The 17,872-nt window shown below is 46.1% G+C and overlaps 2 protein-coding genes across 12 annotated transcripts in view; both read left to right on the top strand.

The window, feature by feature from the left end:
* Nucleotides 1-624: 624 nt before the first annotated feature.
* On the top strand, nucleotides 625-10,683 carry LOC108175678 (zinc finger and SCAN domain-containing protein 4). Of its 3 annotated transcripts, none has more exons than XM_089319894.1 (4): nucleotides 625-749; nucleotides 6,869-7,348; nucleotides 9,278-9,443; nucleotides 9,533-10,683. In XM_089319894.1, the coding sequence occupies exons 2-4, from the start codon at nucleotides 6,959-6,961 to the stop codon at nucleotides 10,282-10,284; spliced, it is 1,308 nt and encodes a 435-aa protein (XP_089176020.1). In that variant the 5' UTR covers nucleotides 625-749; nucleotides 6,869-6,958; the 3' UTR covers nucleotides 10,285-10,683. The 3 variants fall into 3 exon arrangements, with proteins under 3 accessions (XP_089176020.1, XP_089176021.1, XP_089176022.1); XM_089319895.1 differs by having other exon boundaries at nucleotides 642-749; nucleotides 6,905-7,348; XM_089319896.1 differs by lacking the exon at nucleotides 625-749 and adding an exon at nucleotides 1,769-2,047.
* A 2,186-nt stretch (nucleotides 10,684-12,869) lies between these two features.
* Nucleotides 12,870-17,872, top strand: part of LOC108175679 (uncharacterized) — a 40,935-nt gene continuing 35,932 nt past the window's right edge. For 3 of the 9 annotated variants that reach the window (XR_016225101.1, XR_016225102.1, XM_089319901.1), the window contains exons 1-3: nucleotides 12,974-13,109; nucleotides 14,603-14,724; nucleotides 16,281-16,407. Coding sequence is in view for 1 of the 9 variants with exons in the window: in XM_089319901.1 (XP_089176027.1) it covers nucleotides 14,689-14,724; nucleotides 16,281-16,407 (163 nt within the window). In the remaining 8 variants the exon portion in view is untranslated. The other 6 variants (XR_016225106.1, XR_016225105.1, XR_016225103.1 and 3 more) reach the window with 6 other exon arrangements.

Below are 17,872 nucleotides of genomic sequence, written 5' to 3'. Positions count from 1 at the left end.
CTTGGGCCCTGCACCCCATGGGAGACCAGGAAAAGCACCTGGCTCCTGGCTCCTGCCATCGGATCAGCGCGGTGCGCCGGCCGCAGCGCGCTGGCCGCGGCGGCCATTGGAGGGTGAACCAACGGCAAAGGAAGACCTTTCTCTCTGTCTCTCTCTCTCACTGTCCACTCTGCCTGTCAAAAAAAAAAAAAAAAAAAACTCAAGGGCTTGCTCAACATAAAATAGTCACTTATCTCTCTTTCCCACTGACATGACCCTAGGCTCAGCCCCCAACATCTCTTTCCTGGGTTAGGAAAACTTCTAGGTTCCTGGAGTCCCCTCTGTCTCACTAGCTCGGGATTGGCACAGAAGGAGAGAACATCAAGAAGCCATGTTCTCTACGTTTGCAATCTATACATCTCTGAAAATGAAAAACTTTAACAAGCTTTAATAACAGTCCCTTATGACAAAACTTGACTAGAACGTATGTCAGACTAATGCAAGTCTTCATATCGGCACTTAATATGAATGTCGTTACATTTCACTGCAGAAATATTGATGCTTGTTGTGGTCCATTGCCCCAGGCTAGGATTAAAGATTTGGTTGAAAGTTTCATCCCATCATGTATTTAAATCACTGAGCTCATAAAAGGCAGGAACCTTGGGAAGCCACTCCACTTCATAGCAGACCAGTGCAGAAGGCAGCTGGTCTCCTCAGCAGCTCCACATTCTGTCCAGGGTTATCCAGCTTGAGGTTCGACCAAGAAAGAGGTAAGTTTCCAGAATGGAAGAGCAATTTAACTTGTGTTCTGGTGTGTATGCGTGCATATGTAGGCAGTTACTGGGGGAACGAAGCCTATATACAAAAATATGGGAGTCTCCCAGAAGAGGGGTATGGTCTTTCATGATAATTACTCATACCCATAAGGGATTGATGCTGTGGGCTCTGTGGTTCTGGCCTGATTTTTATATTTTTAAGGTTTATTTATTTATTTATTTATTTGAAAGGCAGAGAGAGAGAGAGAACATCTTGCATCTGCTGGTTCACTCCAAATGGCCGTAAAATGGCTGCTAGTCTGGCAAGAAGCCAGGAGCCTAGAATTCCATCTATGTCTCCACAGGGGTGGCAGGAACCCAAGCGCCTGGGTCATCTTCCATTGCCTTCCAGGCTCATTAGCAGGGAGCTGGGTCCGAAGTGGAGTAGCGGGGCCAGCACCGTGGCTCACTTGGTTAATCCTCCACCTGTGGCACTGGCATCCCATATGGGCACCAGGTTCTAGTCCCGGCTGCTCCTCTTCCAGTCCAGCTCTCTGCTGTGGCCCAGGAAGGCAATCAAGGATGGCCCAAGTGCTTGGGCACCTGCATTCATGTGAGAGACCAGGAGGAAGCACCTGTCTCCTGGCTTTGGATCGGCACAGCTCCGGCTGTGGCAGCCATTTGGAGGGGGAACCAATGGAAGGAAGACCTTTCTGTCTCTCTCTCTCACTGTCTAACTGTATCTGCCAGATAAATTTAAAAAAAGAAGAAATGGAGTTGCTTAACTTGAACTGGGATTCCAGTAAAGGATGCCAGCATTTTGGCAGCAGCATAAACCGCTGTATCACAATGCCAGTCCCGGTCCTGGCATTGATTGAAAGAGACTTCTCCTGGGAAAGCCTCTTGGTGTGGCTCTGTTGTCTTACTAATTTAATGTTCCTAGCAGTTTATTTTTTTTTTCTTTTTTCTTTTTCTTTTCTTTTTTTTTTTTTTTTTTTTTTTTTTTTTTTTTTTTTTTTTTTTTTTTTTTACAGGTAGAGTGGACAGTGAGAGAGAGAGACAGAGAGAAAGGTCTTCCTTCTCCGTTGGTTCACCCCCCAAGTGGCTGGCAGTGTGCAGGTCCCAAAGACTTGGGCCATCCTTCACTGTACTCCCAGGCCACAGCAGAGAGCTGGACAGAAAGAGGAGCGACTGGGACAGAATCTGGCACCCTGACCGGGACTAGAACCTGGTGTGCCGGTGCCACAGGCGGAGGATTAACCTATTGAGCCATGGTGCCGGCCTCCTAGCAGTTTATTTTCATTGCATTTTATGTAAGTGTTGGTCCACAACAGATTGGAATGGGGTAGGGATGAAATTTAAAATGTGCCAACAACAGTTTTCCTTTATCCACGAGTGATCTATACCAAGACCCTCAGTAGATGCCTGTAACCTCAGTCAGTGCTGAATTCTGTATGCACTGTGCTTCATTTTTATCATACATCTTAGTTTAGTATTTTTTCCCTTACGTTGAAAACTTTCACCTTTTCGCTCAAAGGAAGCACTTTGTGACTGCTTTTTGGAATAGCTGAATTTCTGTCGTTACTATTATTGTAACTTGGGGTAATTATTAAATAAAATAAGGGTTACTTGGACACAAGCACTGTGATTCCATGATGGTATAGATGATTAACCAAGATGGTATTAAATAATTAATGTGAGTAGTGTGTACAGTGGGGACACATTGTACAAAATTATTTCTGAGAAGGAGAGAGTAGGACAGCCCAAGATTTCATCACACTCCTCAGAAGGGCACAAGATTTAAAACTCAAATTGCTTATATCTGGAATTTCTTTGAAAAGATTTGTTTATTTATTTGAAAGTCAGTGTTACACAGAGAGGAGAGGCAGAGAGAGAGAGAGAGAGAGGCAGGCATCCATCCAATGGTTCACTCCCCAGTTGGCCGCTATGGCTGGAGCTCTGCTGATCCGAAGCCAGGAGTCAGGAGCTTCTTCCTGGTCTCCCACGTGGATACAGGGGCCCAAGGACTTGGGCCATCTTCTACTGCTTCCCCAGGCCACAGCAGAGAGCTGGATCGGAAGTTGAACAGCTGGGACTCGAACCAGTGCCCATATTGGGTGCCAGCGCTGCAGGCAGCGACCTTACCCACTAAGCCATTGTGTCGCCCCCCCGCCCATAAATTTTTTTACAAAATTTATTTGAAAGGCTTAGTTAGAGAGAGACAGAGCTTCCAGCCACTAATTCACTCCCCAAATGGTCAAAACAGTCTGGGTGGGGCTGGCTGGACCAGGGGCCTGGAAAAGAGGTGGAACAGGTTAATAAGATTGGAATGTCAAGTCTAATCAAAACTGAAGAGATTACCATGAGCAGGAAACAATAACTAGCAAACCAATTAGGTTTTGTGTGCCCATACATCATTCCCACCACACCCTTTGTTTAAAGATTTTTTCATTTATTTGAAAGGCAATGTTAGAGAGAGAGAGAAAGACAGAGCGAGGTCTTCCATCTACTGGTTCACTCTCCAAATGGCTGCAAGGGCTGGAACTGGGCCAGGCTGAAGCCAGGAGCCAGGAGCTTCTTCTGGGTCTCACTTGTGTGCAGGGGCCCAAGGACTGGTGCCATCTTCTACTGCTTTCCCATGAGCCTTAGCAGGGGGCTGGATTAGAAGTGGAGCAGCTGGGACTGGAAACAGCACCCATATGTGATGCTGGCACTGCAGGCAGTAGCTTTACCTGCTACACAACAGCACTGGCCCCCAAACACATATTTTTTTATTATGGCATGAAATGTTATTTTTAATAGAGCAGTAATAAAAAAGGGATTAAATCTGTTAATTTTTTTAACATTTATTTTTTCCAGCCTTTTTGAGATATAATTGACAATTGATATAATTAGTATACAATGTAATGTGTTAAACATTGTGAAATGATTACCACAACCAAGTCAGTTAACATATCCATCTCTTCAGTATTTTTTCTGGTGAAACACTCAGGATCTACTGTCTTATTAAATTTCTAATATGCCAGAACTGCCGTTGGGTGCTTAACCTCCTATGCCACAGTGCTGGCCCCCATTCCACATATTCATCTATTCATCAGTTGACACACACTTAGGTTTTTTCTTTGTCTTTGCTATTAGGAATAATCTACTTCTTCCTAATTCATTATGCAAAGGACATGTTAATGTCAGACTACTCTCTTTATTTAATCATACAAAGTCCAGTTACAATCTAGTCTTTTTATTTTATTTAATATTTGTATTTTATTTGCCTGCAACAGCAAGGGCTGGGCCAGGTGAAAACCATCAGTTTAGCGTTCAATCCAGGTATTCCACATGGATGGCAGGAACCCAAGTATTTAAGCCATTACCTGCTGCCTCCCAGAATGTACATCATCAGGAAGTTGGATCAGAATCAGAGTCAGAACTCAAACCCAGGCTCTACAATATGGGATGTGGGTATCTCAAGAGGCATCTGAACTATTGAGCCAAAAATGCCCATCCTACATTTAGTATTTTAAAGAGTTATGTATTTATTTTTGAATGTCAAAATTACAGACAGAGAGGGAGAGACAGAGTGATATCTTCCATCTGTTGGTTCATTCCCCAGATAGCCACAACAGCCAGCGCTCAGCCAGGCTGAAGCCAGGAGCCAGGAATTTAATCCTGTCTCCAGATGGGTGGCAGGGACCCTAGCACTTTGGCCATTCTCTGCTGATTTTCCCAGGCCATTAGCAGGGAGCTGGATCAGAAAAGCAGCAGCCAAGACATGAATCAGCACTCAAATGGAAAACTGGCATCACAGGCAGCATCTTTTACCTGCTATGCCACAGTGATGGTCCCATGCATTTAGTATTTCAATTGGGTATTTTTATTGAAGTCTAATTATATACAGAAAGCTGTAAAAATCATAAGCATATAGCTTGGTGAAAAGTCAGCATGCCTATGGAATTACTTCCTAGGGGAAAAAGCAGTAAAATATTACCCACTAAGACTGGAAATCTAATTTCCTATGTTCTTTAGCCCATGCTGAGACAAGGCTCCTATAAAGCCCTCCATACACCCATCCCAGCCTCTACTATTGCCTCAAAAGTAACTAACATCCTAAAGAGCATTGATAACATTGATTAATCTGGTCACCTATACAAATATTAAATAAAAATTAAAAAGACTAAATTGTAACTGGACTTTATATATGATTAAATAAAGATAGCAGTCTGACATTAACATATCCTTAAGAATAAACAAGGGGCTCTTCCAGTCCAGCTCTCTGCTGTGGCTGGGAAGGCAGTGGAGGATGGCCCAAGTGCTTGGGCCCTGCACCGCTATGGGAGACCAGGAGGAAGCACTTGGCTCCCGGCTTCACATTGGCTCAACATGGCAACCGTGGCAGCTTTTAGGGGGTGAACCAATGGAAGGAAGACCTCTCTGTCTCTCTCTCTCACTGTCTAACTCTGCCTATCAAAAAAACAAACAAAAAAATAGATAAACAAGGGGCTGGCACTGTTGCGTAAGGAGCAAAGGCGCCGCCTGCAGTGCCGGCATACTATATGGATGCTGGGTCAAGTCCCTGCTGCTCCACTTCCAATCCAACTCTCTGCTTCCGATCGGCCTGGCTCTGGATGTTGAAGCCATCTGGGGAGTGAAACAGTGGATGGAAAAATTTTCACTCTGACTCTCTCTCTGTCTGTAACTCTACCTCTTGAATAAACAAACAAATCTTTTAAAAATATAAACAAAGTATTTGGTGTCTGGATTATTCAGTTCACATTATGGTTCAAGATTAATACAGGTTGTTTAATGAAGCAGTTCTTTCTTTTCATTGCTATCATAAATGTTTATATGAATAAATCACAATATAGCCCATCAAATATGACACATTTAGATTGAAATTAGGACTATTCTGATTATGATGGCACAAACTTGAATATATATGAGATGGGTTTACAACCTGAAGCCAGGCACCCATTGAAGTTGGGCTCCTACCATCCCACAAAAATGAAACAGGAGCCTTGTTTTCCTTGATTGCATCGCAAATAAAATGGCTACCAGGCCCTTGAGAAAAACATTTGTGGCTTTCAAACTTGGCAAAAGGTTTGTTTTGCTTTAGAAAATGTTTACACTCTGTCAAAAAGAGGTAGAGAAATTTCTCAATTACAGTTTTTCTAAGGTAAATGCTCTAGTTTGGGAAGGGAGGAAAGTCTTATTCATTTTGCACGAAGTAGAATTTAAGTTTTCTATAAATTTATTTAAATATTAACAATTTTTAACATCTTGCTATATTCAGTAGACATATACATACACATATTGCTATTTTTCTTTTTTTAAGATATTTTTATTTATTTGAGAGGTAGAGTTACAGACAGTGAGAGGGAGAGATAGTGCCAGCCCCCTTGATTTATTCTTAAATATTGATGTTTAATGCAAATATAAGCGGAAAAGCCTTTTTAAAATATTTTTCCGATGCTTGTGATAACAATAATAAAAAACTCAGTTTATTTATTGGCCTGTGTTTGGGTACTTTGCTACATTCTCTTAGGTTACTAAATGATGGACATATTTGTGTGAACAAAATCAGGACTTCTATAAATAATCACATAATATTTGATATTTTCCTTCCTTGTTTCACTGGCTAAGGAACAGTCCAGAAACTTTTAACATTTTTGTTGTATTTGTTTTGTAGAAACTTTTTCACATCAAGGTGGTTTCTTTATTTCTAGTTCATTAAATGCCTTTTTCAGGAGTGAGTGCTCATATTCACTTAATTTAACATATATACTGAGATGTAACATTGTTATATTCTCTCAGTGTAATTAATTGGTCTTTGAACTTTAACCCAATAATCTTCAATTTTGAAAATGAACACCACTTGTTTATACTGTATTGTTTTCTTTAAATTTGATTTGTGAGTATTATGCTTTGGATTATTTTAAAGCACTTGTGAAGTTTGTCTTCAGTGAAGTCCTCAATTCATTAGCCAAAATGGGTAATATTCCCTCTTTTTCTGTGTTCTGGGGGACTGTATAATTTCTTTAGTATCTGGTAGAATTCATCCATGAAGCCATCGGACTGACTTGTTTGTCTTTAACTGTATCAGTGGTGCAATTAATTACATATATCTCTTCTATTTATTGCAGTGTTTAGACATTCACCAACTGTTGAAACATTTTCAGAGACACAAAGAGGGCTGAATGGTTAAATCGGAGTCTGAGAACTCTTAACTAAAAATGGCTTTAGATCTTACAACTTCATTGAAAAGGAAACCATCCAGGAATGATCTTAATCCAGACAACCCAGAGTTGACAACAACCCAAGAATCCGCTGTCCAGATGGAAGAGACATCTGAGGGCTCGAGCATAGTCGACACATTTCAGTACAACAGTAACGCAAGTTCAAGGCAGGAGCTGCAGAGACTCCTTGAGTCTTTTTACTCATGGCTGCAGCCAGAAAAGCACAGCAAGGAAGAAATGATCGCTCAACTGGTTTTTGAGCAGTTTCTGAAGAGTGGCCATGCCAGGGACACATCCACGTTGAAGAAGAAATGGGAAGCAAGAGACAGAAACCTGGAGAAACTAATGGAAGACCTAAATGATGATTGCACGAAGCCACCTGTCTTAGTAAGTCAAGGGATCTGAGCCCTGGGGGGAGGGAACAGGGAGGCGAGAGTCAGGTGGAACCACCTGGAGGTAGAGACAGTTATTGTAGACCCCCTTATTAGTCAGAGTACTCTCCCACCACTCTTCTTCACCAAGGAGAATTTCCACGGGTTTAAGGAAGCAAGAAAAAAAAAGCAAAAAGGTATGTATTTGTTCTGTAGCACATATAGGAGCCAAACATGGAGCTAATTTTGTTTGGTACGGTGGCAAGGGACTCTGAGAAATTAATATTTGAGCTAATAACTCAAGGATGAGGAAGAAATGCCTTAAAAACTGGTTATTTTCCTCAAAAAGGCTTATTGTGATTTTTATCTGGAAAGATATTAAATCACAATGAATCCTCATTCTTTTTTAAGTTGTTTTTAAAAGATTTATTTATTTATTTATTTGAAAGGCAGAGATAGAGAGAGAGAGAGAGAAAGAGCGAGTGAGAGTTTCCATCTGCTAGTTCACTCCCTAAATGGCCACAACAGCAAGAGATGGGCCAGGCTGATGAAGGAACCCAAAAGTGGTGCCCTTTTGTGATGACCCCAGAAACACAGACTCCAGACCAGGCGATGCAAAAAGCAAGAGGCAGTTTTATTTCATTTGCACAAATGGGCCCTCTGCTGCTGCAAGCAGCGGGAAAGAGAGAGAGAGCCCCGAGCAATCATTTCACACAGCTTTTAAAGGGCAAAACCACAAGATTAACATATTATAGGGTGGCTTAAGTTCATTGGGCAACTACACAGTTGGGCAAAGTACATGGACAAGGGGAGGGGGTCATAGAGGAAGAGGAACGGGTGGCTACGTGCCTTATGTGCCTTGCAGTTTCTTTGTCAAGCTTGAGCAAGCACAGGGGAGGGGGTTTCAGTGGAAAAGTACTAGGTCAAAAGGGCACGATGGGGAGGGGTTGAAACTGTTTGTCTTAAGTTCCTGTTTTTCTATTTTATCAAGGCCACTTTTAAGGCGGCTCTCGGCGGCTCTCGGTGGCTCTTGGCCACTCCCTTCAGCTGAAGCCAGGAGCCAAGACTTCTTCCTTGTCTTCCACATGGGTGCAGGGACCCAAGGACTTGGGCCATCTTCTGCTGTTTTCCCAGGCACATTAGCAGGGACTCAAACTGGCACCCACATGGGATGTTGGCACTGCAGGTGGAGGCTTAATTTAGACCACAGTGCCAACCCCGAATACTCATTCTTGTATCTCATATTTTAAAACCATTAAAATTCACTCGTAACTTCCAAGCCAATACCCAAAGCATGTTGTCATCTGCAAACTTGTGTAGCGTGGCAAAAAAAATTTATTGAGTCATCTGCTGAGCACATTCCAGATGGTGGTGAACAAGTCTACATTCTGTTTCAGCTCTCAATTATTTCATGCATTTTCACACTTGTGCTTTTTGTTGGTAATTTAATTTTTTAAAATAATGTGTGTGCAGTGCTTAAGTGCTGTTACTACTATTCCTAAAAGCAAGAGGATAGTATATCTTATGAACTCAATACATATATTAGATAGTCTTCCTTCAGGCATGAGTTAACAACGTTTTTGGCCATTAGTACAGTGTTAATTAATCGAGAAAATATATATTAAATATTCATAAACACTTTCGGTATATACTCACATAAAGTTAAGCCGTTGGAGAAAATACTGAGGCCACAAGCTCCCAGGGCACTAACACTGTATTTTCCTAGAAGCAGTGATTCAGTGCTTGCAAACCCAGTGTCCACAGTGACTGTAGAACATAGCAATAAGTTGGCAATAACAAGAAGGACGCCATCAGAAACGATGGCAAGACAAGGAGATGAGCTCGAGTTGAGGGTCTTGTGAAATCCTGCCGAGGGCTGGACTCCCAGAAGGCCTCTTGTCCTACAACAGCTGCAGACTCAATGGTGATCTGACTTTGGTTACAGGTCCACGTCTACATGCAGGGACAGGAAGCCCTTTTTTCAGAGAATATGCCTCTAAAAGACGTCATCTTTTACCTCAAGAGACAGCTGTCAGCAGGAACCCCAACAGCAGACAACACGAGGACACCCTTATGTACTCACCACGGCACTTCCGTGGCAACAGCACAAGGTGAGTGAGGGGAATCTGCACGCCAGAGAAGTGTTCTAGTGAGCCCCTTCCTGCGTGCAGCTTCATTGAGTGATTTCTCTGTTTTGCAGAAGAAGAAGATGGCTGCAACGCTTCTTTGAAGACTACTCAAGTAAATGACACTCCTACCAGTCAGAGCGATCAAATCATTTCCCTAGTCATTATCCAGGAAGAGGACAGTCCCAGCAGTTCTGAAGAGGGATGTGTTTCTCTCAGGAACACACACAGTTCTAGAAGTTCAGAGCAAGGCATCCAGGGGTCCCAGGAAGGATGCCTAGAGGGGCCCTCTGAGCAACACGGCCCCATGGAGGTGAGGACAGGGCTCTCACCCAGTCCAGATGCATCCTCCCCTGAGCCTGCCCCTACCAATCAGAGTAGTGAGGGAAACTCCACAAGTGGGGGACATCAAGAGAGGTCCCACAGTGCCTCAAAATCATATGAATGTGCGGAATGCTCCAAGGTCTTTAGCTATTCCTGTCAGTTGATAGCTCACCAGAGAAGACACAGAAATGAGAGGCCGTTCGTTTGTGCTGAGTGTCACAAAGGCTTCTTCCAGAATTCAGACCTGCGTGTGCATCAGATGATTCACCAAACAGAGAAGCCTTTCGTATGCAGCACTTGTCAAAAGCCTTTCAGCCACAAAACCAACTTGAAGGCTCATGAAAGAATTCACACAGGCGAGAAACCCTATACATGCTCCTTGTGCCACCAAAGCTATCGCCAGTCATCCACATACCACCGCCACCTGAGGACGCACCAAAAGACTGCTCTCAAAAATGCTCGCTCCGCTCCAGACGCCTCCTCAGCTTCTTCCCTGATGTGATGTGTGTGTTTCCATACTATTTAGAATCTATTTAGAAGACACTGGAAAACTATTTAGAAGATTCTGTGAGAACTCAGAAAGTCTCTGGAGCTTGCTCCCGGCTCTTCTTGGGTCTCCGCACTTAGACGCAGGTGTTAGAAGTGAGTCAGGGAGGTGAGCATTGTTGCCAGAGCTGAGACCGGTTGGCCAGAGCCCACAGGGCTCCAGTTGCTTGAGTCCTTTGGGCGGAACCATCCAGAGGAAGCTGATGGCCCTGAGGTACACCTTTAACAGTGGGGCACACTGCTCACAGTTGGCTAGAACAATGTCCACATTGTCCCCTGGGATTTCTGAACTCATTAATGTATTGCAAGTGGCTGATATTGTATATGTCTAATAAAGATCTGTTAGATGAGTGAATCTTTATCATTGATGTCTACAATCCAGGAATGTACCCTCACACGAGAAGATAGTAAAGTTCCAACCTAGAAGACACAGATACTGTTACTAAGCCTGAAATCAGGTACCTACTATAAGAGAAATCAGTGGGCTGGCACCGCAGCTCACTAGGCTAATCCTCCGCCTTGCGGCACCGGCACACTGGGTTTTAGTCCCGGTCGGGGCACCGGATTCTGTCCCGGTTGCCCCTCTTCCAGGCCAGCTCTCTGCTGTGGCCAGGGAGTGCAGTGAAGGATGGCCCAAGTACTTGTGCCCTGCACCCCATGGGAGACCAGGATAAGTACCTGGCTCCTGCCATCGGATCAGCGTGGTGCGCCGGCTGTGGCGTGCCAGCCCCGGCAGCCATTGGAGGGTGAACCAACGGCAAAGGAAGACCTTTCTCTCTGTCTCTCTCTCTCTCTCACTGTCCACTCTGCCTGTCCAAAAAAAAAAAAAGAGAGAGAGAGATAGAAATCAGTAACACAGGATGAGGATGGGGAAAAGAGAGGGGAGAACCTTTATTTTAAATGCTAGCAACCAGAGAGGTGGCAGGCTAGCACCGTAACATCCAACCTCTCCATGAAAGGGTCAGCGTTTAACAGAAACTGCGTTAGCTCCATGTCCACAATCATGCAACAGGCGTGTATGGGGGTGACTTCAATTTAAGTCCCCCAAGGGTTCATGTGCTGAAATTTAATTCTTATTGTAAATTATTAAAAGGGTAGAAACTTTGGTGTTGGCTGGGGGGGGAGGGGAGTCATTAAGATTAAAGAAGGTCACTGGTGGTTGAGCCTTATGATTGAATTACCGGTGGCTTTATAAGAAGAGGGAGAGACCAGAGGAGAGACAGACACACATGGTCACTCCCTGAATCCTGCAAGACTCTGCCAGCAAGAAGGCCTTCGGCAGACGTTTAGCCTCAACCTGGGCCTCCAGAAGTGGAAACCAAAGTAAGCCTTTTGGTGAAAACTCAGTCTGTGTGGTATTGAAGTAGACACACAGGTTAAAATTGATCAGGTCTGTGAGCTGGAAGACCATGCCTTCACCACGCCCCTGTGTGGCCTCAGGCCCCTACCTGGCCACACCTGTGCACCAGGTTAATTAAGCACTCCCCTTTGAGAGTGAATTAAAAACCTGGAACAGAGTGTGTCCAAATCCTTTCCTCCCTCCCTCACCCAGGCCTCTGGCCAGGAGGGGGCTGGCTGTAGCCCTGCGCCTCTAGGGTGCATGGCCTTCGGGCAATCCCCCCTAGAGTTCCTGGGCTACTACCCTAGACTTCCTGGCCTACCTGCCCTAGGCTTCCTGGCCTACCTACCCATAGGCTTCCAGGTCTAGATGCTCTTCCACGTGGCTGGTTCCTGCTACTCTTATGAACCCAGATTTAGCCCTCTCTCTCTTAGATAAAGCTCTCACTCTCCTGTGCATCTTTCTCACTAAATAAAAGCTTAAAATGTACCATGTTGCCTCGTTATTTATTCTGGCACTTAGAATTCTCTAAATATGAGGCAAGAACCCACTTGGGCTTATTAATATTGGGGATTTATTAATAAGCATATGGTGATATATGGTACCCCAAATTCCGATAACATAGGTGGCCCACCCCAGATGGGACTGCTGGGGAACTTGAAAGGGGCCACATTCCTATATATTTTTAAGGGGTCAAATTCTGATATCAGTATTGTGCTAAACAGCAACAGAAAATGAATTAAGACACACTATCTGGGATATTTTTTCTCTTGTCTCTGGTAGAAAACAGACTGAGAAGGTAGCTTCAGCACCTCAGAGTGCATGTATTTTAATTGGAACACAACAGTGTTTATCAGCTTCCCTACCAGTGCACACATTTTTGTGTCTGAGTGAGTCAAATAATATTCACACGTTTTTGGATTGGTAGTCTCTGTGGAGCATACAGAACTTTATGGAGTTTGAAATAATAGATTTCCACACGTGGGTAATAAGTTGCAGACAGAATTCCTCAGGTGTGCTGTTTGGTTCCGACTCCCTCCCCTGCCCTAGGTCTTGAACACCCATCTCCAGCGCCCTCACCTCCGGAGTTCAGACTTTGTTCCATTCCGGTCTCGGAATGAGTGAAACTACATTACCCAGAATGCTCCGCGCCGCGCGGCGTTTAGACGAGCCAATGAGAGTCAGAACGGAAGAATCTCGGTGAGGGGCAGGACTTCCGGCCTCCGCCTCGTGGAGGCCATAGTGGTTTATGTCGGGTGCATTTACTGGTTCAGAGACTGGGGCGCGCAGCGTGGTTGGAGGACAGGGACTGAGAAGGTGCGCGGCGTGGCGACGCCGCGCTGTGTTACCTGAGCCCGGGCTGCGCTAGGAGCCCTGCGCCCAAGTCCCCGCTTCGCCCGCAGAGTTCAATGGCGACAGGCGCGCGGCAGGACCTCGCTCAGGTCAGTGCTGTGTCTGGCGGGCCCTCGCCTGGCCGAGCCCTGCAGCTCCGAGTGGGGCGCCCGCCCACGACACTGCAGTCCCGAACGTGGTGTCCCGGAGAGCGTGTGTTGGGCCGGGGTCGCTGTATCCGCCGGCACCTGTGGTGCGGTGTGGGCGTGTCTACCTGGCGGAGGGACTGGCTTGTGCAAAGGCTTGGGGGTGCGACTGAGGCGGGGGGATTTGGAAAACCCGAGGTCTGCCCCCTGCCCCGGACAACGATAAAGAAGCGGAGTCACTTCTGGATGAAGGTTGTTCTGTGGACGGTTGAGGCCGGGGGGCGGGGTTGGGGACAAAGGAGAGGCCGTCTCGGGGGGAGTTTTAAAACTACCGGAGACTGTTCAGAGGAGGAACAGAGTGCAAGGGGCCGTTGGGAAATTGCAGCGCTGTGATGCCGCATCCTTTTTCAGAGCCCCACGGGTGGCAGGAGGTGACAGGCAGCCCAACGCGTCGCGAGCCTGTTGAGCCACTTGGATGTATTCCTCTGAGCTCTGGCTCGCCGTGGTTCCCGTGGCTGCAGGCGCGCTTATGAAACCTGCAGAGGAACGCGGAGAAAGTGCAAGGCTCCCTACCCCCACCTACTATGATCTGCATTGCGGTGCCCTGGGCTCCTCAGTACTGTTCCTCCAGGCCCAGGGTCCTAGGTCAAAGGTTACATGTGGGGGTTCTCTTCTGACAGCCAAGGTTAAGGAATAGGAATCATCTGTTCACTGTCCGCCGTGGACATGAATGACGAGTAGGGAGAAGTCAGGACTAAATGCCAGCCTGAGAAATGGAGTGCCTGTTCTGTAGGGTCAGAAGGGAGACATGGTCTTAGCAAAGTCCTACTAGTTTCCATCGTGTGCAGAGTGGAGAATAGACTGTGAGGTTAAAGCAGAGGCAAGAAGAAGAGGGTGGAGGCTACTGCCGTGTCCAGGTAATGGTTAGCGGGCCATAGGCACGCCTCAGGAGATGTGGTTGCTTTCTGGGTGTGGATTTAGAATACGACAGTGAAGGAGTAAAGCAGGACCCCATGGTTTTTGTTTTAGCTGCTGTAAGAATGCGAACTTCACAAACAGATGGAGAATTCAGGGTTAAGAAAAACACTTGATTTGATCATGTTAAGTGAGGTGTTTCAGAAACCAGTGAATGGGTCGGCGCCGCGGCTCACTAGGCTAATCCTCCACCTGTGGCAGTGGCACCCCGGGGTCTAGTCCTGGTCGGGGCGCCGGTTCTGTCCCAGTTGCTCCTCTTCCAGGCCAGCTCTCTGCTGTGGCCGGGGATGGCAGTGGAGGATGGCCCAAGTGCTTGGGCCCTGCACCCACATGGGAGACCAGGAGGACGCGCCTGCCTCCTGGTTTCGGATTGGCACAGCGTGCCAGCTGTAGCAGCCGTTTGGGGGGTGAACCAACGGAAAAAGGAAGACCTTTCTCTCTGTCTCTCTCTCACTGTCTAACTCTGCCTGTCAAAAAAAAAGAAGAAGAAAAGAAAAGAAACCAGTGAATGGTGGTATTGGATGGGCAGCTAAACACATAGGTCTGGAAATTTGGCAAGTGGTTGCAGATGGAGACATCCAGGATAAGGTGGTTAAGGAAGAAGGTGAGTAGGCTGTGGATCACATTAGGAGAAGCGGTATTTCCAGTTCTGATGTTACAGCTGTTACGCTGCCTGGAAGGGGTATGAGGGAGCTGAGGCCTGGGCCTCTCGGTTGAATGTGTGTGATGGCATTGGGCTTTACAGACTCGGATGAGGGAGGTAAGTGGCTATGGAAGTAGCGTCTCTGACAGAATAGTTTGGCAAGTGGTGTAGACTTTCAGAGGAGTGGAGTGAGATGGATGCAGATGCATAGTTGTATTTGAGGCAAGATGACACCCAGGCTGGACATGGTGCTTACTCATCATTCTGTGGAATCAGCAGAATTCTGTGATGACTCTGATGAAGTCTGGAGTGTTTCATTCAGCCCGTAAGAGTCATTTGACCTGGAGTGGGCAACCAGTGGGGCTGGTCTTTGAGTGTTAGGTGAACAGAGACAGGTTCTGACAGTAAGGCACGGATTCTTTTTGCTAAATCTGGGGCAAAGAATGGAACCAGGCAGGAAGTCTGCATAAGATTTGGGGTTGGCCGGCGCCGCAGCTCACTTGGCTAATCCTCCGCCTGCGGCGATGGCACCCCGAGTTCTAGTCCCGGTTGGGGTGCCAAATTCTGTCCCAGTTGCTCCTCTTCTCTCTCTCTCTCTCACTTTCTTTCATTTTCTCTCTGTCTCACTCTCTAACTCTGCCTGTCAAAAAAAAAAAAAAAAAAAGAAGAAGAAGATTTGGGGTTGCCACCACTAATGTGAGCTGTGGAAGTCAAGTTTCCTTCCTCATTCTTCTGTTGATAATGTCTTCAGACACCACTTCTTAGCAAGAGAACCAGACATAATTTCTGTGTATTCTTTTGTGGCAGATTTCAGTTCCTTGCTAACCCATGGAGTTATCCACATAAAACGATTGTGGAACCAGGGAGCAACTGACCCTTTTGGTCTTACCAACCATGGATCCTGTATCCCTTATTTGTCACTTTTTTCTGGACTTTGGCCCGTATGATATGTGTTGGCCTCTTCTCCCATGCTATGTGTCTAATCAACTACTGTGCAACCCATCTGTCCATTGTTGGGTGTTGGGTCTTGGCCATCCTATAACCCCAGGGTAGGAGTTTGAGCAATGTGGTGAAGTGGAAGTGATTAAACTGAAGTCACATGTGAGAGGGGGAGATGGCTGTGGTATGGAACAGTGAGGTGGTGGTGACTACGAGCAGGTAACTGGGTTCTGAAAAGGTGAGGAGTGTACAGTCTGGAGAATGAATCTGACAACACTAGGGTCCTGGTGTTGAGAATTGCACGATCTTGGACGTTTCGGGGTGGTAACCCAGCAGGAAGGGACAGGTTCTTCTGTGCCAGGCCCCCAGCTTAGACGTGCAGTTGTCCTCATGCCTGTTGTTGCTGATGGCTGCATCCCGAGATCAGTGAGTCCTTGAGAGGACGATGGTCCTGAGATTGATTTTCCACTGTGCTTTGGAGCTTGGGAACAGGATGGGCATGGGGTGAATATGTGGGGGAAGGGATTTGTGTTCTTGGAGAAGGCTATTTGTGGTTTCATCTGTCCCCACCCTGTCAGGGCAGCGTGACCTTTGAAGACGTGACCATACACTTCTCCTGGGAGGAATGGAGGCTCCTTGACGAGGCTCAACGATGCCTGTACCGTGATGTGATGCTGGAGAACTTGGCACTAATAAGCTCCCTGGGTAAGGCCTTCAAACCCACCCATGTGCCCACGCTGTGGTTTGTGCCTTTCCCTCTTCCCCAGAGGCATGTCTGTCCTCATATCAGGACCAGGGGCTCTGTCAGTCTGGCTAGGTTTTGCAGTTAGTTGGGCTGAAGTGTATGTGCACTGCTGTCTGAGCAGCCCCCCATATATTTCTTTGCAACGTGCTGGGAAAGATTCAGGGTCAGGAGTCTTACAGGATCCCACCTTCCTTGCCTTCTCCGTGACTGGAAGTTTTTATCTAGATCTGAGGTTCCCCTGTGCCCCGGGCTGTATTTCCATCTTTTAGCTGACATTTTCCCAGCCTGGGTATGTGAGGCATCACCCTCACTGACATGGTCACACTTATGTTTTGCAGGGCCTTCCTCTGAAGTGTCCTTTGTAATATTTGTGTTTTTTTCCTGTGAAGTCCCATGTACTGAGTTTTTTCCTAATGCTGACTGCTCTTTTGTCTTGTCTTTCTCTTAGTACTTGGATCATCTAGGTACCTCTCCCTTTCCGTCTCCCTCCGTGTGTGTGTGTGTGTATCTCTCTCTCTCTCTCCTTTTTTTTTTTTTTTTTTTTTTTTTTTTTTTTTTGAAAGGCAAAGAGATTACCCGGATGCTTGAAGTGCCTCTAGCTGAATCTAAAGTCAGAGGCCCAAAATCAGTCCAGATTTCCCACTTGGGTGGCAGGGACCCAATTACTTGGGCCATCACTGCTGCCCCAGGGAGTGTATTCATAGGAAGCTGGTGTTGAACCCAGGTACTCTGATGTGGGCTAAGTGTTGCCCTGTTTATCTTGAGAGTAAAGTAGGTAGCCCTCAGAGGTTCATAGGATGCCTGTGAATCCAGCCACAGCAAGATGGACTCAGAGGTCACCTGGCCCTGAGAAGTGGCATGAGCGGATGGGATGTCAGCGCTGTGTTAAAATCATGCCAGAAACCTCTTCTGTGTGATTAGTTATGTTGGTGCCAACACCAGTGGCCCCAGCTCATTTCTGCTTTTATCATTCCTGACACTATGTCCATTGTCAGCTCTACTACTTACTACGTTATATCTAGCCTGGAGCTAATCCCCACATCTCTGGACTCCCATGTCTCACCTGATTTTCTCACTACTCCATCTGCATGCTCCCCTCCATTGGCCTCTACATATTGTATCATGAAGCACACACACATTCCTAAACAGTCCTTGAAGATGCACTGCTTTATTGGAGTTGTATTTTCTTGAACCTGAACATGCTATTTAACACAGTACTCACATGTCAGTACAGCAGACAAGGTTTTGCCAAATGCTGTTTACAGAGGATTAAGTTTTAGGTCCTATCTCTCTTCTCTTTAACACATAGCAGAGTTGTGTTCTTTACCTTGTGAGTTCTCTCCCATTCCTTGAGTTTTACAGCCCAGTATGCCTCATTCTCAACCTGAATCCATCTCCCTCATCTTGCAAGCAATCCCATGGACT

The sequence above is a fragment of the Oryctolagus cuniculus genome, chromosome 18 (genome assembly GCF_051225735.1).
Source record: "Oryctolagus cuniculus isolate XC-2025 breed Fujian yellow rabbit chromosome 18, ASM5122573v1, whole genome shotgun sequence".
NCBI lineage: Eukaryota > Metazoa > Chordata > Mammalia > Lagomorpha > Leporidae > Oryctolagus > Oryctolagus cuniculus.
The sequence above is the reverse complement of the archived record's forward strand: the minus strand, read 5'-3'. Positions and strand labels throughout refer to the sequence as shown.